This window comes from Narcine bancroftii, chromosome 6 (genome assembly GCF_036971445.1).
Source record: "Narcine bancroftii isolate sNarBan1 chromosome 6, sNarBan1.hap1, whole genome shotgun sequence".
Lineage (NCBI taxonomy): Eukaryota > Metazoa > Chordata > Chondrichthyes > Torpediniformes > Narcinidae > Narcine > Narcine bancroftii.
Genome location: NC_091474.1, coordinates 206,798,061 through 206,822,335, shown reverse-complemented (window position 1 = coordinate 206,822,335; position 24,275 = coordinate 206,798,061). Strand labels below are relative to the sequence as shown.

Sequence of the window (24,275 nt, the reverse complement as noted above, 5' to 3'; positions counted from 1 at the left end):
AGCACTGAGGAAGATGCACTCTAAGAGGAGGGAGAGGTGGAGGAGAGAAAGCATAGATTGCAGGCAGGTATAGAGGCCATGTGGGGAAGAGATGGAATGAGGCAAGAGAGATTAGGGAAAGCAAGAGTGGCTGAGAAAACAAGGGGAGTGGTTGTCAACAAGATACTGATCAACTGCGAAAGTGGGCAAAGGAATGGCAGATGGAATTTAACTCGAAGACCATTGTGAAGTGATACATTGAGAATGTTGTTGAGTCAAGTGAAGCCTTGTTTATTGTCATCTGGTTGTTTAAGTACAATCTGACAAAACAGCGTTCTCCGGTCTTGTGCAAAACCATGCAGGCACACAACCAGACATAACACACAAAAAAAACATATGCATGTCAAGCATTTTTATCTATACAAATAAATATTGTTTTATGAATATGAAGGTCTTGAATGGTCAGTGTGAGCAGTTCCTTTGGTCGTTCAGCATCTTACCGCCCGTGCGAAGAAGCTGTTCCTCAGCCTGGTGGTGTCGGCTCTGACACACTTGTATCCCTTCCTCAACAGGAGCAGCTGAAAGATGCTGCGTGCAGGGTGGAAGGGGTCCTCAATGATTATGCGTGCCCTCTTTAGATGAAGATCCCATTCGATCACATCGATGGATGGGGGGGGGAGGGGGAAGGGAGACCCCAGTGATCCAGTTGAATAGAGTGACTTTCCTCTCAGTGGCCACACACACCATTCCCATATTGACATGTCTATCCAGGGCCTCATGCACTACCAACCAAGGCTACTTGCAAATTTGAGGAATTACACCTTCTATCTTAACCGGCCATTCTCCAACCAGATGGTATTAACATAGACCTCCATCTTCCATGAAATTCTCCCCCCCCCCTCACCTCGTCTCTCTCCCTATTTCTGTCTCCCTTCCCACCTTAGCTTTTTTCTACCTTCCCACCTATGACCTCTTACTTGGTAGCCTGTGGTCCTCTCCTCCCCCAACCTTTTTATTCATGCATCTGCCTGCTTTTTCCTCACATCTTGATGAAGGGCTCAGGTCTGAAACATTGGCTACCCTTTTCTTCCTCGAGATGCTGCACAACCTGCTAAGTTTCTCCAGTACTTTTGTGTGTTCCACGAGGTACAAATATGTAGTTCCCTGAAAATTGTTATGCAAGTAGATGGTTGTGAAGAAGGCATAGGAGATACTTGCCTTCACCAGGAGAGGCAACATGTACAAGAATTTTCATGTCCAGTTATAATGGTCCAAACATCAGTTTGGTTGAACATTAGAGTATTGTGTGCAGATCTGTTTGGGATAGATATGATTAAACTACAGAGGGTTCAGTAAAAATTCCCAAGGATCTTGCCTGGATTGGAAAACTTGAGCTATAAGGAGAGATTGGACAGGCTTGATCTATTTTCCATGGAGCAAGGAAGGTTCAGTCATGGTATGTTGAAGATGTATCAATGTATGAGAGGCATAATTAGAATAGGTAAGAGTCTGCTTCCAATGGTGCATGTCTAAAGCTATGAATATGTCAGGTCAAGAAAGAGAGGGTGTTTAAATGAGATGTGAGTGGTAAATATCACAGCACCAGTCTCTGTAATGTCATAATGTGCCTAGTACATCTCCATGCCCATGAATATCAAGTCAGCAGAAATCATCAAACAAGTTTTCAATTCTCCCTTGAATACACATTGGTGTAACAACTCCACAAATATATGCACCTATTTTTTTTCCTTTCTTAAAAAGAAACCACACCTCCCTTTTAGCTGCTATGTAATTAAACACATTTAAAGAATAAACAAAGCATGAATTGTTGGGAAGATTGAATAATGTATCTATTTAAAAACAACACTATACAATAGTGTTTTCAAATCTGTAGTTATCATGTTCAAAAGGCAATGAAAACAGACACCAAATGATGACTTCAATGAAAGGAATCTAATGGAATCCATTAGAATTCATGCAAAATTTTACACAAAAGACATTTCTGGAGCACAATTGCTCCATGTTGCAGCTCATAACTACCAACTCCAGCTCCAAATCCATAGACTGTGATTTAACGTCACCCATTTTAATACTCGCAGTCTGAAACCACCAAAAATGAGTAATATTTATTTATCTCTCAGAATGCTTTACAACTATGAACTCAGGTATTTTCCTGAGTATATAAAATTCTACACTCTGATAAGAGCATTTAAAATTATTATTTCACTGTAAACTAAAATTACCGCTGTCCGCTTGTTTGGAAAAGAAGTACATGTCCAAAAAAGGCCTGTAAAATTCCAGCTTAAGCCATTTCAAAAGTCCTTAATTTAATTTTGATAATCGAAGCATTTTGTCTAGCTCTTGCAATTGTAGATTTCCGTGGGTAAGCATCATTCGTATTGTATCCTTAATGATTAAAAACAAACAAGATTTAGTGTACAAATTGGCAAAGAAAGTCACACTTTTATACAGCACACAGTGGCACAATTAGTAGAGCTTATTCTACAGTTCCAGCAAGCAGGGTTCAATCCTGAACTCTGGAGCTGCTATTTGGAACTTCACGTCTTTCTCATTTGACTATACATGTACAGTAAAACCCCTGGTATCCAGAATTCAAGCAATCAGCAGCCTCAAATAACCGGCAAAAAAAAATCGATGAAAATAAATTAATATCATAAGAATAGAGTTTAAAGTTGTAAATGTAATTGTTCTCTGAAGTAACACATAAACCTTTGGTGAAGATGGGAATAAATATTCAGCCAGTGGAGTGCCTTGCTTGTAGCAGCTGTTTGAATAAAGTTGTGTGAAACAGCAATGGCGTCGCTCAGGATAAAGAGCTGGTTGATGCCGCTCACCATTGGGGTGGGTGACTCTCTTAAAGTGTCTCCTTATCCTTGCTTAGTTAGAGTCACTCTGGTCAGAGGCTTCATCTGTAAATGGTGGGGGGGGGGGGAGGGGGGGTGTTAATTATCTATAATACTCTTGTTCAACTTTCGGGCAGCTCTGTGGAGGGGAGGAACCTTCAGATACAGTGACAGTTAAACGTTTTCACAGAATGTGACTGAAGGTAAAATACATTCATGCAATTGAGGTTTGTTCAGTGTAAGTACAGGATAGTATTTTTGACATTTGTCTTGTAAAACTGCTTATTCTTACTGCAGGTGTATTAGTGTGGCCTTGTAAGAGTAAGTCTCAAGCAACCGTAAAATGTACTTATCCAACATCTACCTTTCCCCATAGGTGCTAGATTCCAGGGGTTTTAATGTGCAACCAGATGAAACCACATTTCTCCAGACGATGGTGCATATACCAACGCACAACGTGCAACATTTTGTAATCACAAATACAGACAGATATAATTTAAAATAAATCAAAATATTTGGAATTACTTGTACATTTGCTCTTCAACTAGCTATGATAAATTGTCTCAAATGGTAGATGAGTGGTAGCATCTTGAGGTGAGTTTGTAGGAGGATGAGACCAACAGATTATAGGGAAAATTACTGGAGGGATGAGACAGACCCATGAGGCAGCACAGATTTGAATGGCAATTTTCTCCATGGACATGTGGAAATAAGTATGGAAATAAGGGAAAGGAATTAGACTATATAACCAATAAATTTATTTTCAAGAGTTAGCAGACAAATAAGATAGCCAGATAACGTTTGAAAATTCCCCGTAAAAATGTTTTGATGTTGATGGGGAATAAATATTGATCTTGCAGTCCGTAACATCTGTTCATATGGAATCATGGCTTAATATCGCAGTTAAAGAGAACCTCTGCAAATACACTACACTCTCTCAGTGCTGCACTTGAGTGTAATACTAGCCTATTTGCTCATATAACAGTTGAGCCCAAAATCCTCAGTCTTATAGGCATGCTGCCAAACCAAAGGAACAGATGTCCCAGAAGAATCAAGAGGGTGATTTTAGGTTTTAATAGTAAGGTTACCACTTGGGGGTATGGAGGTAGAAATGAAGAAGATTTTATCTGAAGAATGAGCAATTCCAGGTACTTGTGAGGAGGATTGAGACAGGTGAGTAAACAATGAAAAGCTAAAAAGAATTATACTGATCAATTAAATAATACAGATCAATATACATCACCAACGAATAGAAATGAGGATACTACTGGGCCAAAAGTCAAATGCTGCTCGAGATCGAGAAAAGATTCATTAGCTTGTCCAGCATCTTGTTATCACAAATTGAAAAACACAGGGTTTTTCTTTCTCTTTTATATTCAAATAAGTCTTACTCTTTTATATAAGCGGTTTACAGTATGTTTCCGATGAACTGAAATTACAAATAACTGTTTTTTTTTGGGTGAGACATGACGTTACAATTTGAAAAAAAAGTTGAAAATAATTTACTCACTGTGCTCAAGTGGGGCTACAGGGAATCAGTTTTATAAAGGACACATTTTTCCACAGGTTACACATTGAGGGAAAGGATAGAATGATTATTTATTTATAAATTGTCATTTTTTTGCCACAAGTTACTGCATCTTTGTGATAAGTTGCATTGTGGCATTCTCAGAATTTGAATTGAATACCACACTCTCTCCCAGCTCACCTGCCCAAGCCATGCTCTCTCCCCACTGGCATGCCTGAGCCACGCAGCTGCTCTCTCCCCACTCGCCCAAGCCACCCTGCGCTCTCTTCCCACTTGCCCAAGCCTCTCCCTGTCAAAGACCCTTTTAGTGGGAAGCTGAAATTCTGCCAAAGACAATCCCTGTGCAATCGCCAACCATTTACAGGTGAGGTGAGACCTCAGGCTCCCAGGCAGGATTGGAGAAGGGGGTGAGGTGAAACCTCAGGCTCCCAGGCAGGATTGGAGAAGGGGATGAGGTGAGAACTCAGGCTCCCAGGCAGGATTGGAGAAGGGGGTGTCAGGGATTTGTGACAGCCAATATAAGTATTCTCCTGATGCTACTGGGCTGCTTTAGAGAAAATTCCCAAATATCTGAAAAATTGGCTTAACCAGATAGGTCAGGGCCCAAATGTTTTGGATAATCGGAAGCATACTGTATTTACAAAATGTTCTCATCATATAGATATGCATGAAAGTTTAAAAGAGCAGGTTTCTAAATACACTTCCCTCCATGAGGTTTGGGAGAGACACTTTTTCCCTTTATTTTCCCCCATGCACCATAGTTTTAAATTTGTAATCAAACAATTCACATGTAATTAAAGTGCACATTTCAGATTTTATTCAAGGTTATTTGTATACATTCTTGTTTGGCCATGTATAAATTACAGCACTTCTTATACATAGTCCTCTCATTTCAGGGCACCATAATGTTTGGGTCATTTGGCTTCACAGGTGTTTGTGAGTACTCAGGTATGTTTAATTGCTTATATGGTGCACGTGTAAGAGAACTAAGCTTTTGATCACCTTTGGAATCTGTAATTACCATTTCTCAACACGAGGACCAGAGTTAGAGCCACAGAACACCACAGCACAACAACAAGACCCTTTGGCCCCAAGTCCATGGCTAGTCCCACTGACCTGCATGCACCCAGCCCATACCTCTCTCAGCCATGTACCTGAACAAAGTTCTTATTAAATGTTAAAATTGAGCCCACATTCACCACTTCAGGTGGCACCTTGTTCCACACACCCACCACTCTGTGTGAATCTCTGATTTTCTCATCTACCCTTAGTGGAAAAAGCCTATCAACATTTACTCTGTCTATTTCCCTCATACCTCCATCAAATCTCCCCTCATTCTTCTATACTCCAGGGAATAAAGTCCTAACCTGTTTAATCTTTCCCTGTAACTCAGTTCCTGAAGTCTGGCCGACATCCTAGTAAATCTTCTCTGGGCTGTTTTCACCTTATTGATAACCTTCCTGCAGTTAACTGACAAAAACTGCACTCAATACTCCACATTTGGCCTCACCAATGTCATACAATTTTACCATAACATCCCAGTTCCAAAACTCTGATTTATGAAGGCCAATATGCCAAAATCTCTGTTACAACCCTATCCATCTGACACCACTTTCAGGGAATTATGTATCTTTATTCCCAGACCCCGCTGTTCTGCCACACTCCTCAGTGCCCTAACATGTACGCCTTTTCTTGGTTTCTCCTTCCAAAATGCAACACCTCACACTTGTCTACATTAAATTCCACCTGCACTTTCAGCCCATTTTTACAGCTGGTTCAGATCCTTCTGCAAGCTTTGAAAAACTTCTTCGCTGTACATAACGCCTCTAATCTTTGTGTCATCTGCAAACTCACGCTCCTGTTCGGCTCTGAATCATGGGTCCTCTACCGGCATCACCTACGGCTCCTAGAACGCTTCCATCAGCACTGTCTCCGCTCCATCCTCAACATTCATTGGAATGACTTCATCACCAACATCGAAGTACTCGAGCTGGCAGAATCCGCAAGCATCGAATCCACGCTGTTGAAGACCCAACTGCGCTGGGTGGGTCAGTCTCCAGAATGGAGGACCATCGCCTTCCCAAGATCGTGTTATATGGCGATAATATCATTCAGATCATTGAATAGATGACAAACAAAAATGGTCCCAGCATCGATCCCTGAGGCACACCACTAGTCACAGGCCTTCAGCCTGAGAAGCAGTCATCCACCACTACTCTTTGGCATCTCCCATCCAGCCATTGTTGGATCCAGTTCATGACTTCACCATGAATACCTATTGTCTGAACCTTCCTGACTAAACTCCCATGTGGTACCTTGTCAAAGGCCTTACAAAGTGCATGTAGACAACATCCAAAGCCTTTCCTTCATTAACTTTCCTCCTAATCTCAAAAATCTCTAAAATTGGTTAAACACGATCTACCAGACACAAAGTCATGTTGACTATACCAAATCGGTCCCCAGCTATCCAAATAATTCTTTATCAAATCTCTTAGGATGCCTAATAATGAACCTACTACTGATGTCAGGCACACCGACTATAATTTCTAGGTTTATTTTTGTAGGCTTCTGTAAACAATGGAACAACATGAGCTACCTTCCAATCCTCCAGCTCCATACCTGTGGCAAAGGACATTTTAAATATTTCTGCCAGTGTCCTTGCAATTTCTTTACTAGCCTCCCTCAAGGGCCAAGGGAATATCTTGCCAGGACCTGGTGAATTATCCACCCTTATTTGTTTTAAGACAGCAAGCACTTCCTCCTCTTAATCTGTACAGATTCCATGACCTCACTACTTGTTTTTCTTACTTCCCATGACTTTGTGCCAGTTTACTGAGTAAACAGTCATGCAAATTTCCCCCATCTGTTTTGGCTCCATACACTCTGATTTTCAAGGGAACCAATTTTGTCCCTTACTATCCTTTTGCTCTTAATACCCCTGTAGAAACCCTGAGGATTTTCCTTCATATTGTCTGCCAAAGCCACCTCATGTCTTCTTTTCGCCTTCCTGATTTCTTTCTTTAGGTTTTTCTTACATTTTATGCACTCCTCAAGTACCTCATTTGCTCCACGTTATCTACACCTCTTTCTTCCAAATATCCCCAAAAAACCAAGGTTCCCTATGCCTTTAATCCTAGCAAGAACATATAAACTCGGTACTCTCTAAATCTCACCTTTGAAGGTCTTCTATTTTCCTCGCACATCTTTGCCTGAAAACAACTTTTCAATCCATGCATTCTAGATCCTTTCTCATTTCCTCAAAATTGACCTTTCTCCAATTTAGAATCTCAACCCAAGGCTCAGCCAACTAGAGTATCACTAGCAAACCTTGCTGCAAAGATATTAGTTCTCCTCCAGTTCAGATGCAAACTGTTGGAAGGGAGCCTAATGATCCAGAAACCTGAAGCCCTCCTTCCTGCACCATCTCTTTAGCCACATTAAGATGCATTATCCTATTTCTGACTTCACTAGCACGTGGAGTAATCCTGATATCATTACCCTGCAAGTCCTTTTCTTCAACCTAGTACCTAACTCCCTGAACTCTCCTTGCAGGACCTCACTCTACCTTTGTCATTGGTCCCTACACGGACCATGACATCGGGCTGATCACTCTCCTTCCTGAGAATGCTGTGAGCCCAATCTGTGATATCTCGGACTCTAGCGCCAGAGCGGCAACATACCATGCGGGATACTCAATCTCTTTCACATAATTTCTTATCTGTCCCCCTAACTATGAAGTCCACTACCACTACAGCTCGCCTATAGAGATGCCAGAGATCTCCATGCCAGAGATCCGATCTCCGTGGCTTGTCCCCTACAACAGAATCCAAATTGGTATACTTGTTATTGAGGGGAGCAGCCGCAGGGTGCCCTGCACTGTCCGCCTGTTTCCTTTACCTCTCCTGACCATCACCCATCTACCCTCCTCCTCCTGCCCTCTCGGTGTGATAGTGTCCCTGTAACTCCTGTTTATCACTCCCTCCGCCTCTCGAAAGATCCGGAGTTCATCCAACTCCAACTCCTTAACTCAGCTTGTCAGGAGTTGCAGCTGGTTGCACTTAGGCATATTACTGCCTTCCCTGATGACCCATATCCCACATTCTGCAAGAGGAGCATTCCCCTGCCTTGGGTGCCATTCCCACTGTTTATGATTAGTTGAACAAAATATAAATCTAAAACCCGTCTTTACCTGTGCCTAACTGCTGAATCCTTTTTGTTCCTCGAATAGAATAGCCCTTTCTTAATTCACCTCATTCTATCCTCTTACATGCTTTTGTCAAAGCCTTACCACACTGACTCAGCCTGCTCCAGCGAGGATCACTCCCTTGTGCCATTGAAAGTCAAAGAAGCCATTATGAGGCTGTAAAACAAGAATAAAACAATAAGACACAACACCCAAACCTTCGGATTATCAAAATCAACAGTTTGGAACTTCATTAAGAAGAAAGAGCGTACTGGTGAGTTCAGTAATTGCAAAAGGACTGGGTATACCAAGGAAGACCTCCACTGCTGAAGACAGAAGAATTCTCATCATGATGAAGAAAAATCCCCATGTAGATGTCCTCGATGTAGTGAAGCCTGGTGCCTGTGATGTCGCAGGTTGAGTTAACAACCCTCTGAAGTTTATTCTTTTCCTGAGAGTTGGCACCTCTAGGCAGAGGTGAAACCAGCCAGAATGCTCTTCACAGTAGACCTGTCGAAGTTTATAGAGTCTTTGGTGACATACCGAATCTCCTCTTCTTTGTGATTGCATCAACATGGAGGCTCCAGGACAGACTCTCAAGATGTTGACACCCATGAATTTGAAGTTCTTGACATTTGAAGTTTGAAGTTTCTTGTTTTTCAGCCTCAGAATGGCTTATTTGAATTTCAATGGCACAACTCTGGTCGTCCTGTGGAAAAATAGCAACTATATCTCCAAATATGATCAAAAGCTAAAAGCAAGCCGAGCTCTCTGAAACCTGCACCAATAAAGCAATTAAACATACCTGAGTACTCATTGACACCTGTGAAGCGAAATGTCCAAAACATTATGTTGCCTTGAAATGAAGGGATTATGGATAAAAAGTGCTGTCATTTCTACATGGCCAAATCAAAATGTATACAAATAACCTTGAATAAAATCTGGAACGTGAACTTTAATTACCTGTGAATTGTTTGATTACAAATTTAAAACTGTGGAGCACTCGGACAAGTACAGAGAAAAAAAAAAGCGTCTTTTTCCCAAATATTATGGAGGGCACTGTTCATTTATAAAACTACATTGTTAAAAGATTTACCATTGAAATCTTTTCTCTCACTGAAACCTTCAGCTCATAAGAAATCAAACTAATGAACCCTCAGCCTCATAAAAGGCATTAACAAAGGTAACTTTGGAAAGCAACTTAAGTATTAAATTATAAAGAAACACTAGACTATCAATTGCTATTCTGGAACTAAATACCAATACACCTTAAAATTAAAGTATGCAATATTCGCACTGATACCAAGCGAGAACAGCACACAATTTTATGACATCAGTGACCATTTTGTAGTTTCATTGAGACAATATTTGTTGCATGGATCAAAAAACCAAACTGCTGAGAAAAAACAGTGGGTCATTCAGATTTATGGAAACAAAGGGATAGTTGACATTTTGGATCAAGACCCTGCATCATGACTGAGAATATAGAGGAGTGGTTCTCAATTTTTTTTTCTCCCCATTCACATACCATCTTAAGTAATCCCTTACCAACCACAGAGCACCTAAAACTTTATATTCCACTGGACTGCCTACAACTCAATATTACAAACTGAATTTTCCAATTTCAGATAACCCAGTGTTCCTTTTTTCTCCACTGATTGACTCAGGTCTTGTAACTCCCCTACTCCCTTCCTCTCTCACACATGGTTTTATCTGCCTCCTCATCTGCTGAACTTTCCATTATCTTTCCTAAAGAGTCTCAATCCTGCAATGCTGACTATCCCTTTACTTCCACTGATGTTGACTGACCTATTGATTTCCTTCAGCAGTTTGCTTTGCTGCCTATTACAGAATCTAATCTCTTGTGCATCCAACGTGTTATGTTTATCCTTAGCTAGTAAATGCCTTTTTTATTCTGACTTCAGCATAGTCTCAAAAAAAAGAAACGGTAAATGCAGCATTTTTGCAGGTGGGACTTACTTGATCTGTAGCATTTTTGTTCTGTTTGAATTCTTGTCTAGCCCAATTTTTAAGGTGCTGCTTATCTCCTTCATTTGGAATCTGATTAATGGCCTTTAAAATCTTCCTGTATAAACTCAGGACATTTTTACGATGAATAAACTTGGAAACAAATAATTTGCATAATTAGTCAATACAACCTGCAATATAGAGTCAAAACAAAATGGCAAGCTGGTATTTCATCTTTTTGCTATGGCAGGTTCTTTGAGCGACTCCTCAATTTAATTCTTCCATCTCTAATATCTACTATCCTTTTATTTCCACTATCAAGCTTCCACAAAAACTGAGGTGAATCATCTATTTAATCCATCTCCCTTTACAATGGTTAAGTGACCTGTTGGCATTGGACACAGATTTCTCTTATTTTCCTGACGAACTATTTGATCGCATTAATCAGCACTAATCTAGAATTTTTTTTGTTCTATCTCAATTTCTCTTAGAAAAAATGCAGATGCTGGATATCTGAAATAAAAGCAGAAAATGGAAATGTTGGAAACACTCAGGTCGAGCAACATCTGCAGTAAGGAAGTTTACATGAGAACTGGCAAAGAGAGAAAACAAGATGATTATAATTTGAACATGGTAAAAGAAAGACAAGTTCCATCAGAAAGAGGAGCAGAGTTTCTAAAATGCCATGAATGAATCAATAGGGTTTCTGAATCTCTTTCGCCTTATTCAACATGTAAATGACTAATTTCTTTCTATTGCAATCTCAACAATTCATAACTGAGAATGTTTATTTTGCTTTCTGCAGCCAAACAGGTATTTTATGAAGAAAAAAATACAAAAATAAATATTCCCAATTACTATTTTGCAAGGAACAAAAAGAGTTGGGCAAACAGGTCTTTTTGTCACATTGGAGCAGTCCACCCTTAGTGGAACAAGCTGAGGTTCAAAAGCCTAATAGCTATTGGAAAGAAAGTTTTTGAACATCAAATCACTTCAATAACTACAAGATTCAAATTGAATGCTGATATACAATTTATGAACTGGCCTACTTTTGTTAACCTAGTATTACTTGGTTACTCCAGAGTTCCATAGTTAAGAAAATAGGACAAGAAATAGAAACTGATTGATGCACATTCCAGTCCCACTGCATTTGCTTTCAAAACATCTTGATAGTGACATGATGTTAACTGATTACAGGAAGCATTAATCACCAATTATTTCACCACAGCTTCAGACAACACAGGAGGCAAAAGGACAGTGCAGGGGGACGCAAGAGTTTCCATATTTGCTGATTTTAAAGTTGTGTCAGGATTGCTGTTGATTATAGGAAGGATGTACAGAAGAGGTATATATAGGAGGTACAAGGACTGCCTAAAGAAAGCTCTTGGTGCCTGCCACATTGATCATCGCCAGTGGGCTGATATCGCCTCAAACCGTGCATCTTGGCGCCTCACAGTTCGGCGGGCAGCAACCTCCTTTGAAGAAGACCGCAGAGCCCACCTCACTGTCAAAAGACAAAGGAGGAAAAACCCAACACCCAACCCCAACCAACCAATTTTCCCTTGCAACCGTGCCTGCCTATCTCGCATCGGACTTGTCAGCCACAAACGAGCCTGCAGCTGACGTGGACATTACCTTCGTCCGCGAAGCAATGCCAAAGAAATAGGAAGGATGTAATTAAACTGTAAATGGTGTAGAAAACATTCACAAAGATAGAGAGCTTAAATTACATGGAGAGGTGAGGATTGGAATCTTTTTTAATTTATACAAGGTCAAGGGAGCATTCATAAAGTCATAGTCTTTTTTCACGGGGTAAGATTTATATGGGACCCTCACAACCCCATACTGACTACCCCTGAGCATACTACCCAAAGAATCCTCTCCAATAATCTGCCAACCGCGGATGCAAGATTCACTGATCTATAAATTCCTAGGATTTCTTTTTAAAAAGGGGTCCACATTTGCCATTTCTGGAACGGGTACAATTGTAACAGTTAATAGACATTTTGACAGGTAGATGTCTGGAGAGATAGGAGCCCACGCTGGCACATGGGGCTGGCTTGGACAAGTTGAGGGGAACGGACCCGGAAGCTGCCTCGAGCCGTGTGGCTGCACCTCCCAACCTGCAAAGTGCTGAGAAGCACCTTGGGGACGGCGCTGCGCTGGAACCCGTGCCCTTCCATCAGCCGGCGAAGCTCCGGCGGGAATGAACCCAGACCGTCTCCGGGAGCAGGGCTTTGCTCACCTCCTTCAAGCCGAGCACACCAGCCGCTAACCGGCCCGCCGCCATGCTGCCGCGCACAATGATGCCGTCACCAACGACGCCCCCACCCACTCCTCCCCTAGTGGCAGGTGTCGGTCAATGCGTCGCGACACTCAACGCAGCAGGCGCAAGCGGGGCTCGTCCTCTGTGCGTGCAGGCAGGCTGCCTCCTGAGGGGAGTTGGGGGGGATCTACAATGACAAAGAAGCAATTCCACCTGCAACGAGATGGGGGAAAAAAATGCAGGTTGAAAAAATTTCTCCCCAGCTGGAAAAGTAATTTCCTCCTTTTTACTTTAGCCCCCTCCAGCAGCTGACTGTGAGAGGAAAAAAAAGTTAGTTTGAAGTTGCTAATAAGGGAGGCTAGGAATGGACAAGACAAATGGTGTGGCTCTGATAGTCGAGGCAGGCAGAGAAAATGAATTAAAGCTATAAAATGAGTGCAGAGAATGAGTAGTCAAAGGAAAGTTGCAAAATGTGGGGTATAGAGAGCACAATGTTGGCCGACCTATTTATAAGCCTATTCAACAAACTCAATTTTCCCTACTTCACATCTATAACCCTCCATTTCTTACATCCATGTGCCGGTCTGTCTTCTAAATGTCCCCATTGTACCAGCCTCCACCATCACCCCAGCACCCACTACTCTTTAAAAAATTACCCCTGCATTCTCCCCTCCTTGTCTATTTGCTGCTCTTGCCCCAGGAAAAAGGGGCTGGCTGTCCACCCTATCTATGCCTGTCATGATCTTGTAGACTTCTTAAATCACCTCTCATCCTTCTTCAGCCAAAGATAAAAGCCCTTGCTCTGCTCACCTTGCTTCAAAACATGTTTTCCAATCCAGGCAACACCCTGGTAAATCTCCTCTGCACCTTCTCTATGGCTTACACATCCTTCCTGTAATGAGGTGACCAGAAAAGAACAGTGTGGTCTAACTAAGTTTTATCAAGTTGCAACACAACTTCAAGACTTTTGAACCTCAAACCCACAACTAATAAAGACCAGCATACAATAAGCCTTCTTAATTACCCTATCAACCAATCTGTGCAGCAGCCTTGAGAGATCTATGGATTTGGACCCCAAGGTCCCTCTGTTCTTCCTCACTGTTAAAGATCCTATTAACCAGGTTCAGTACTCTGCCTTTGTTTGACTTTCCAATATGCATCACTTCACACTTATCCGGGGTGAATTTTTCCACCCAACTTCGCATCCTACTTCTATCCTGCTGTAATTCACAACAACCTTCTACGCTATCCACACTTCCCACCTTCGTATTTCTGCAAGTTTACTGCCCCATCACTCTGCTACTTCATTCAAGTCATTTCTAAAAATCACAAAGAGCAGGGCTTCCAGAACAAATCCCTGCATTCCATCTACTACTATCCTCTGCTTTCTGCAGGCAAGCCAATTCTGAATCCACAAAGCCAAGTTTCCACTGATCCCATATCTCTTGACCTTGTCAAATGCCTTACTAAAATCCATATACACCATGTCCACTGCCCAACCTTCATAAATTTATTTTTGTTACCTCCTCAAAAAACTCAGTTAGAATCATGAGGCACAAATCACAACTTCATCCTAACCCTGAGAACACTACTCAAAATGGTCTTAAATCCTATCACAAAGAATCCTCTCCAATAATTTGCCAACCACTGATGCAAGATTCACTGATCGATTCCAAGGATTTTCCCTATGATCTTTTTTTTTAAAAAAGGGGACCACATTTGCCATTTCCCAATCTTTCAGTACCTTTGCCAGGGAGGATGCAAAGCCCCAGCAATCTATTCCCTTGCTCCCTGTAGTAAGCTGGGGTATATCTTATCTGGTCCCAGGACTAAGCAACCTTAATATTTTTAAGAAAATCCAGCACTTTCTCTTTTCTTAACCTCAACATGCTCCAGCACATAAGCTTGTTTTGTGCTGACCTCACATTGACCAAGGTCCATCTCTGGTGTACACTGAAGCAAGTATTCATTTAGGACCTGTGCTACCTCCTCTGCCTCAAGGCACATGTTGCTTTAAGGATCAAGGAGGCAACTCTACCTTCACTCTCATCACATATGCATAGGCTTCAGAATTTTCCCTCCTACTTGCCAAGTCTTTCTTGTTCCCCCTTCTAGCTTTCCCAAGTCCTTTCTTTTAAGTACCTTCCTGACTACCATACAATTCTCATGACCCTTTGTCCTTTGCATCTTAAACTTTCTGTATGGTTCCTTCTTCCTCTTAATTTCCTGTATCACCTCTTCTGTCAACCAGTTCCCTTATCCCACCATCTTTTCCTTGTCTCAGTGGGACAAACCTATCCAGAACCCCACACAAATGGTCACCGAAATCATTCCCCACCAAGAGGTGTGTCACCTGATCAGGTTCATTACCCAATACGAGATTCAGCAAGTCTTCTCCTCTCATTGGCTTGTCCACATACTACATCTGGAATCCTTGGACACAGCTGACAAATTCCACCCCATCTACCTTATAAACATGTACAATAGTTGATACCATGTAAAAGTTAACCCCCCTATTTTTTCCTCCAAAATCTGATAATTTCCATATACCATGTGCAAAATTAAACCTGCCCCCCCCCACCAGCCTATTTTTGGCCATGGCTGCCTGCCCACTGGAGTTCCCAATGCACCTCCCACAGCCACCTGCCCATCTGAGCTCCAAATGCCCTGAATGCAGAACCAGCTGCCCACCCATCCGTGATCCCAATGCCTGAGCCCAGACTTACCTCCAGTTCTGGCTGCCTGTCCATCAGAACACCCAATGCCCTGAACAATACAGATAGTTACTCATTCAAAAGTAGTGTGCATGTAATTGTCAACCCCTTAAATTTCACCCTAAAAATTGGTCCACAAAAATAGGCTATTACATGTGTTGTAATATACAAAATTAATATATATATTACTCTAGCAGTAAGAAGGTGCCAGTCAAATCTCCCAAAAAAAACCACCCTATTATTTTTGCAAAATCTTCTGACTATTCTGCTCATCAGTGTCTCAAAGGCTATTTGGCCAGGTCAAAGCACATCAGGCTCTGCTAAAGGGATGGGAATAACATCACCTACGGCTCCTAGAACGCTTCCACCAGCGTTGTCTCCGCTCCATCCTCAACATCCATTGGAGCGCTTTCATTCCTAATGTCGAAGTACTCGAGATGGCAGAGGTCGACAGCATCGAGTCCACGCTGCTGAAGATCCAGCTGCGCTGGGTGGGTCACGTCTCCAGAATGGAGGACCATCGCCTTCCCAAGATCGTGTTATATGGCGAGCTCTCCACTGGCCACCGTGACAGAGGTGCACCAAAGAAAAAGTACAAGGACTGCCTAAAGAAATCTCTTGGTGCCTGCCACATTGACCACCGCCAGTGGGCTGATATCGCCTCAAACCGTGCATCTTGGCTCCTCACAGTTTGGCGGGCAGCAACCTCCTTTGAAGAGGACCGCAGAGCCCACCTCACTGACAAAATGCAAAGGAGGAAAAACCCAACACCCAACCCCAACCAACCAATTTTCCCCTGCAGCCGCTGCAACCGTGTCTGCCTGTCCCGCATCGGACTTGTCAGCCACAAACGAGCCTGCAGCTGACGTGGACTTTTTACCCCCTCCATAAATCTTCGTCCGCGAAGCCAAGCCAAAGAAAAATATATAAAATTTATATATATATCACTCTAGCAGTAAGAAGGTGCCAGTCAAATCTCCCATAAAAAACCACCCTATTATTTTTGCAAAATCTTCTGACTATTCTGCTCATCAGTGTCTCAAAGGCTATTTGGTCAGGTCAAAGCACATCAGGCTCTACTAAAGGGATGGGAATAACAAGTTCTGGTAACTGCATCTGAAGTTGTCTGTAGCCTCCCAAAAAACAGCAACTGCCATTCTCTCTCCCTATGAATAGATGAGTAATTAATTTTTTTTTAGATTTACTTTAAGTGCTATGTTTATCTTTTCCTTCCATGGTCCTTATTCATCACCCATATTGTAAGACGATCTGGATCATCACCCCATGACACAGATCTTTCCTCTTCATCCCCCACGCCACAAATTAAAACTGGTTTTCTTACTTATTTAATTTTTATGAAAGGTAATCTACCAAAAATGTCAACTCTGCTTCCCTTCACAGATGCAGCCTGCTCTTCTGAATATCTCTTTTTATTTCCTTTTCTATTTTGAGGTTCTTGCAGTATCTTGAATTTTTTAAATTCCCAATCTAAATCCCTTTGCAACTATGTTACTGTAGACATGATTAGTTCATATTTATTTATTCCTATTCAAATCACTGACTTGATAATCAATTAAATTTTGAATTGTTCATGATTATGTATACTAAGATACAGTGAAAAGCTTTGCATACTGTACAGGAAAGTCAACCCATATTTAAGTATAGCAGGTTCAGTCAGATGAAGAACCTTGAATTAGGTCTTGCTTTTCACCTATTCCAATTTTAAAAAGATTACATTTTGGTCAAGATTACCCATACTGCACTGATTTTAAACTTTTACATTTCCCCTCACCGCAACTGCCAACGATAAAGGCCATTTTTACAACCCGAGCTATACAAAATCAGGAATCTGGGCCCATCCCAATGTAACAATTATTTCTGGTGCCAGATTAGAAACTAGCAACTCCCACGCTAATCTCAAAAACACTTTCAATCATTGCCTCTTTTCCAAGATAGGTGAAGTTGATAATGTCTTTATTTATGTCGCTCGTGATTATATAAACTTCTGAGGTTCCCCCTCAGCCTCCTACACTTCAGGGAGAAAAGCCTATCCAACCTATCCTGATAATTCAAGTCTGCCAATCCCAGTAACATTCTTGTGAATTTTTCTGCATCCTTTCCAACTGAATGATATCTTGCCAACAGTTGGGTGACATGATATTCCAAGAGTCTCATCCTTGCTCCTATACTTAATGGCTCAAATGACAAATTCAAGCCTGCCTTACACCATCTTCACCATGCTGCTACCTCTGATACCATTTCCATGGAATGATGTGTATCTCCTGGTCTCTGTTAATATTCTCCAGGACCTGACCATTCACAATGAGTCTTGCTCTGGCCTAATCTCCCAAAGTACAACATGAAAAAACATCAATGGGGGAAAAAAAACTTAGGCAATATTTTCTTTTTGGATTGACAAGGATAGTCAGAAACTTTCTTCCCTCATGTTAGAGGTAGAGAAAGCTCAGCCATGACCTGTTTGGTTGGGTCGTGCCCGACTCCAAACACATTTATTCCCATTTCATCACATCAATCTTTGCTCAGGGCAGAAAGGCAAGTGACAACTAACCTACAATCACACCCACGTCAAATCTTCTACAAGTGTTTAAAGAGTGCAACTAAAAGAAGCTTCGTACATCTTCATGGCTTTAAATGGATAATGTACTCCATCATTAGATATCCAAATAATATTTCATAATTTTATTGACAAAAAGATTCAAAGAATACAATCTGAATAAAGCAAGCCATCTTCAGATGACACATTGACGTTCATGTTTTTCAACAAATATTCACACTACATAAAAATGTAATATTCAAACCTTGGATAGGTTTTCTCAATCAGTACAATAAACTGCGCCTTTGGCACAAACACCACCAAGTGGTACAGATCTCAATGTGAATAGAAAGAATTCACATTATAATCTCAATGACAGTACACAGCAAGAGGATCTTCAGGAAACGTACAATTTTACAGATGGTGAATCATTTGAAACATCAATAGATGATAACAGGTAACGCACTGTGTTAATAATCAGCTGCTGTCACCAGTTCAAACCATTGCCTGAGAGCATCACTGAGCGTTTCTGGGAGAGCGTTCACATTTCTTAGAATTATATAGAATGGGAATGGAAATTCTTCCATATACGATTTAATTTCTGGCATTTCTCCTAGAGTCTTGAAGATTGGAACTTTGATGTCCAGGATGGAATCCTACAAGTGAAAGCAAACAATTACAATGTCGCAGAAGAGGGATAATGTTTAAATTTCCTCGAGTGCTCCAATGTCACAGAGAAATCAAGAGTTTACTTCAATATTCAAATCCCTGCACCATCAGCAGACATAGGCTACAGTATGTACCATCGACTAAACACACTGCAATTATTTCCCTCCAACACCTTCCGAACTTCAAATTTCCATCACCTGCCAGTTCCCATCCAAGTCACATAGAAATATATTACTTGTCCTCCATCATATCTGGCTTTAAATTCTAGAACTCTCTGCACAGCAGGACTGTGAGAGTACATTTATTAGAGAGAATGCAGAGGTTCAAGGTACCTTCTAAAAGGTCATGGGAATATTAGTTTGGCCAACAACTTCCAGATTCCCAAAATGCATATTAAAAGAAAACCAAATTATATAGCCAAGCAACAACTCTTTTCAGTCACTCAGCTCTTTAAACTGCAATCATGGCTTCAGATTGCATGCCTGATACTACAAAATGTAAAATCAGAATCTGAAGGGAGAGCACAAGCCTCATGAACCTCAGCTATCTGCCATCTCTCATTAACTCAAGCGATCTGCCCATGCTATATTTGGATACTTATTTCTTACCTTAGAATCAGGATTGTCCAATACAACAAAGATTACAAAGATATTGTTGTGTCGAGCAGCGTCAACAGCTGTTGTAACTCGTTCTTTCCCTTCCATAAACAGGCCTCTTCCATCGGACACAATCAACAGTAACTGTGCTGTTTCTAGCAAAAGAAAGCATTTGTTATTATGCTGTAGTTTTACCAGCTCGTTTGTACACAACAAGAAACTCCATTTCCTTCAACAGAAATTATACCAGCCAATAAAAAAACTTCCATTAAACAACAGTTTGCTCATCATAGCAGCCTTTAAGATTTAAACCAATTTAATGTCAAAAATATAATTAAATGGCCTCACTAGTATAGTCCCTTCTCAAATAAAAGAATTCTCTCATGACTTCCTGGAATCTGTTTATTATCTGTTATGATCATAACTGGGTCTGGAGGTAGAGGGTGGGGAGAGCACATTAACTTCCAGAGAAGAACCAATTTTCAGCTTTGCCTATTTTTGAACAATCTTATAAAGATGGTTGGAACACTTGTGCAACAATTTTGAAACCAGATATTTTTGACAAGGTCTCACACAGCTGATTAGTCTGGAAGGTTAGATCACGTAAGGAGCTGGGTCACTGGATTCAAAATTGCAGAAGGAGACAAATGGTAGCAGTGAAGAAATGTTTCTCTGATTGGAAGTAAGTGACCAGTGTTGAACTGCAGGGATCACTGATCAATTGTTCAATTTAGATGGAAGCGTAGCTCAACTAAGTAAATTTGAAGATGACACCAAAATTGGTGATGTGGTGCAGCCATTCTCAACCTTTTTTTTTTGGCTATGGTCTCCTAAGACTCTGCTCAAAGTTTAAAGGCAGCACGGTTAGTGCAACACCTTTACAGTTCCGCTGACCCATGTTTGTAACCTGTGCAGTTGTATGCTCTCCCTGTGGGTTTCCAATGGGTGCTCTGGTTTCCGCCTACCCTCCAAAATACATCGGAGGTTGAAGATCAATTTGAATATTTGGGCAGCACGAGCTCAAGGGCTGGAAGGGCCTGTTACAATGCTGTATGTCTAAAAAAAATTCCCTGTGAAGCAGTTAAGTTCCGTCGGTTTCTTCCATACTACTCTCCAACTGACTACATAGAAAAACAAAATTTATTTTGATTTCGGTCTGTAGCTCCCCCCCTTTAATATGCTGTGGCCCCCGGGTAGGGGGGGAGAGGGAATTTTGCCCACATTGAGAATGGCTAAAGTCATCGTGCTAAAGGGAGGGCTTCAATTTTTTGAATCATTGGGCCTCTCTTCCAGGGAAGGTGGGAACTGTTCCAGCAGGTTGGTTTGCAACTGAACTGGAGGGGGACTAATATGCAGGGGGATGGGAACCAGTGTGCCAGAGCAGATAAGGGAGTGGAGGAGGAAAAGGATGAAGTGAAGATTGCATGTAATGTCAAAAATCAAAGTGTTTTATGTGGTGGAAATTTTCTCAGATGCATCTATTTCAATGCAAGAAGTATTGTAGGCAAGGCAGACAAGCTTAGAGCGTGGATTGGAAGATGGAATTATGACAATGTGGCTATTAGTTAAACTTGGCTGCAGATGGAGCAGGACTGGCAGTTCAATGTTCCAGGCTTCCGTTGTTTCAAACACGATAATCCCAGGGTGGGGTGGAGGGGAGGGAATGGAGTGGCATTGTTCGTCAGGGAAATATCAAACAGACAGGACAGTCAAGAGGGCTTGTCTGCTGAGGAACAGGAAAGGTATGACCACATTCATGGGGTTGCATTATAGACCTTCCAATAGTCAGCAAGAATTGGAGAACCAAAGAGAGCTAGCAGACAGCTGCAGGAAACAAAGTTGTGATAGTAGGAGATTTTAAGCTTTCCACAAATTGACTTGGGAATTCCACATTAAAAGGGCTGGAGGACTTGGAGTTTGTCAAATATGTTCAGGCAAGTTTTCCAAATCTTTATAAAGGTTCCTCGACTTGCAACCATTGTTCATATGACTGAAAAAAAAACTGTATACACTTGTGTAATCGTTGAATATTTGGACCATTTTTTCAGCCAAAAAAAGGAAGGGGTGGGGCGGTCAACTTTTGACCTTGTAAGTACAGGTACTGTACCTGCTTCTTTCAAGGCTTCGGGAGCTGGGATGGCTGGGACTAGGTGGTAAGTCCGTGTTTGGGATGTCGGGAGTCCGGACGCGCGGGGGTCGGGAGTCTGGACGCCCGGGGGTCGGGAGTCTGGACGAGCGGGCGGCTAGGGCGAGGATGTGCAGGCGGCTGGGGGTTAGTATGCATGGGCAGCTAGTGCAAAGATCCGCGGTTGGGTGCTCGGATGGGCAGGCAGCCAGGGTGAGTTGGGCCTTGGTGGCCACCATGTTTTATTTGACAAACAATAAAATGAATAGTAAATTTCTGACACGACCATCGGTCAGAACGGAACAGCATCATAAGTCGAGGTCTACCTGAATACAGGGTACCAACTAGAGAGAGTCCAATTCTGGATCTCTTATTAGGGAAAGAGACAGGACAGGTGAAAGAAGTATGTGTAGGGTAATATTTTGGGTCCAGTGATCATAATGCCAATACCTTCAACTTAATTATGGAGAAGGTTAGCTCTGGACCTCGGGTTGAGATTAAAAAATTGGAGAAAGATCAGTTTTGAGGAAATGAGAAGGATCTGGGAAGCATGGATTGGGATGTTGTTTTATGGAAAGGATGTACTAGGTAAATGAAAGACCTTCAAAAGATGAAACTTTGAGAGTAGAGTTTGTATGTTCCTGTCAGGATTAAAGGCAAAGTTAAAAGGCATAGGGAACCTTGGTTTTCGATGGATATTAGGGATCTGGTTCGGAAGAAGAGGGAGGAGTATAGCAGGTACAGGGCACTCAGAGCAAATGAAATACTTGAGGAGTATAACAAATACAAGAAAAATATCAAGAAATCAGTAAAGGCTAAAAGAAGTCATGAAATTGCTTTAGCAGACAATGTGAAGAAAAATCTTCAGGGTTTCTTCAGGTATGTTAACAGCAAAAGGATACCAAGGGACAAAATTGGTCCCCTTGAAGATCAGAGTGGTCAGCTATGCATGGAGCCAAAACAGATGGGGGAAATATTAATTGGGTTTTTTGCATCAGTATTTACTCACAAAACTGGGGGGAAGTAAGAAAAACAAGCAGAGTCGACATGGAACTGATACAGATTAAAGAGGAGGAGGTGCTTGCTGTCTTAAAGCAAATAAGGGTGGATAAATCCCCAAAGCCTGACAAGATATTCCCTCAGACCTTGAGGGAGGCTAGTGTAGAAATTGCAAGGGCTCTGGCAGAAATATTTAAAATGTCCTTAGCCATGGTTGTGGTGCCGAAGGATTGGAGGGTAACTCATGTGGTTCTGATGTTTAAAAAAGGCTGCAAAAGTAATCGTGGAAATTATAGTTGGTGTGCCTGATGTCAGTAGTATGTATAATTACTGGAAGGTGTTCTAAGAAATCAGACGTACAATTATTTGGATAGCCAGGGACTGATTTAAGATCACTACCATGGCTTTGTGCATGGTAGGTCATGTTTAAACAATTTGATAATTTTTCGAATGAGGCTACCAGAAAAGTTGATGAAGGAAAAGCTGTGAATGTTCTTGGACTTTAGTAAGGCCCATGTCAAGGTCCCACATGGGAGGTTAGTCAGGAAAGTTCAGATGCTAGGCATTCATGGTGAGGTAGTAAACCAGATTCAATATTGATTATATGGGAGAAGCCAGAGAGTGATAGTGGATGATTGGTTCTCAGTCTGGAGCCTTGTGACTAGTGGTGTGCCTCAATGATCAGTGCCGGGACTATTGTGGTTTGCCATCTATATCAATGATCTGGATGATAATGAGGTAAATTGGATCAACAAGTTTGCAGATGACACAAAAGATTGGAGGCATTGTGGGCAGTGAGGACAGCTTTCAAAGTCCGCAGAGGGATCTGCACCAGCTAGAAAAATGGCAGATGAAATTTAATGCAGACGTGTGAAGTGTTGCATTTTGGAAGGACAAACCAAGAAAGGACATAGATGGTAAATGGTAGGGCACTGAGGAGTATGGTAGAACAGAGGGATCTGGGAATAAAGATACATAATTCCCTGAAAGTGGTGTCAGATGGATAGGGTTGTAAACAGAGATTTTGGTATATTAGCCATCATAAATCAGAGTTTCGGAGCTGGGATGTTATGGTAAAATTGTATCAGACATTTATAAAGCCAAATTTGGAGTACTGTGTGCAGTTTTGGTCATCTAACTACAGGAAAGATATCAATAAAATTGAAAGAGTGCAGAGAAGATTTACTAGGATGTTGTTCAGACTTCAGGAACTGGGTTACAGGGAAAGGTCACATGGGTTAGGACTTTATTCCCTGGAGAATGAAGGGAGATTTGATTTAAAATTATGAGGGATATAGACAGGGTAAATGTAGGCAGGCTTTTTCCACTGAGGACAGGGGGATTGTGGAGGAACACATGGCCTCCTTGTCTGGTATGAATAAAGGGAATGCTCGGTCCTTTTCCCAGGGTCGACAATTCTAGAACTAGAGTGCATACATTTAAGGTGAAAGGGGAGAGATTTAAGAGTGACCCAAGGAGCAACTTTTTCCAATCCAGAGGATTGTCCGTATCTAGAATAAGCTACTAGAAAAATAAAACTGTAGAAACGGATACAATTTTGATGTTCAAAAGGATAGAAATGGCTTAGAAAAATAGGGACTGAATGCAGGCAAATGGGACTAGCCCAGAATGCCAACTTTGTCAATATGGATGAGTTGGGCTGAAGGGTTTGTTCTGTAGAATTCTATAAACTTGAATTTATATTGATTCTAATGTCACTATTGAATGGCAGTCAAAAAATTCTCATTGCTTCTTTCAATAATACAACACACTGGAGTTTCTTAATATTTTTTTAAACACAATCTCATTCATTCAGCATCTTTCACCTTA

The 24,275-nt window shown here is 41.5% G+C and overlaps 2 protein-coding genes across 3 annotated transcripts in view; both read right to left on the bottom strand.

Moving 5' to 3' along the window:
• Nucleotides 1–2,080: 2,080 nt before the first annotated feature.
• Nucleotides 2,081–12,829, bottom strand: lyrm2 (LYR motif containing 2). 2 transcript variants are annotated; one of them, XM_069887325.1, is made up of 4 exons: nucleotides 12,768–12,829; nucleotides 10,535–10,675; nucleotides 8,660–8,731; nucleotides 2,296–2,385 (listed from the first exon to the last, which is right to left on the bottom strand). In XM_069887325.1, exons 1-3 carry the CDS (start codon nucleotides 12,810–12,812, stop codon nucleotides 8,669–8,671), a joined length of 249 nt encoding a protein of 82 aa, XP_069743426.1. In that variant the 5' UTR covers nucleotides 12,813–12,829; the 3' UTR covers nucleotides 2,296–2,385; nucleotides 8,660–8,668. The 2 variants fall into 2 exon arrangements, with proteins under 2 accessions (XP_069743425.1, XP_069743426.1); XM_069887324.1 differs by lacking the exon at nucleotides 8,660–8,731 and having other exon boundaries at nucleotides 2,081–2,385.
• Nucleotides 12,830–18,174: 5,345 nt separating this feature from the next.
• mdn1 (midasin AAA ATPase 1) overlaps nucleotides 18,175–24,275 on the bottom strand; it is a 228,121-nt gene continuing 222,020 nt past the window's right edge. Inside the window, exons 101-102 of the mRNA XM_069887323.1 lie at nucleotides 19,334–19,476; nucleotides 18,175–18,712 (exon numbers count right to left, since the gene is read on the bottom strand). Of these exons, the coding sequence (XP_069743424.1) occupies nucleotides 18,527–18,712; nucleotides 19,334–19,476 (329 nt within the window). The 3' untranslated portion in view covers nucleotides 18,175–18,526. The remainder of the gene's footprint in view (nucleotides 18,713–19,333; nucleotides 19,477–24,275) is intronic.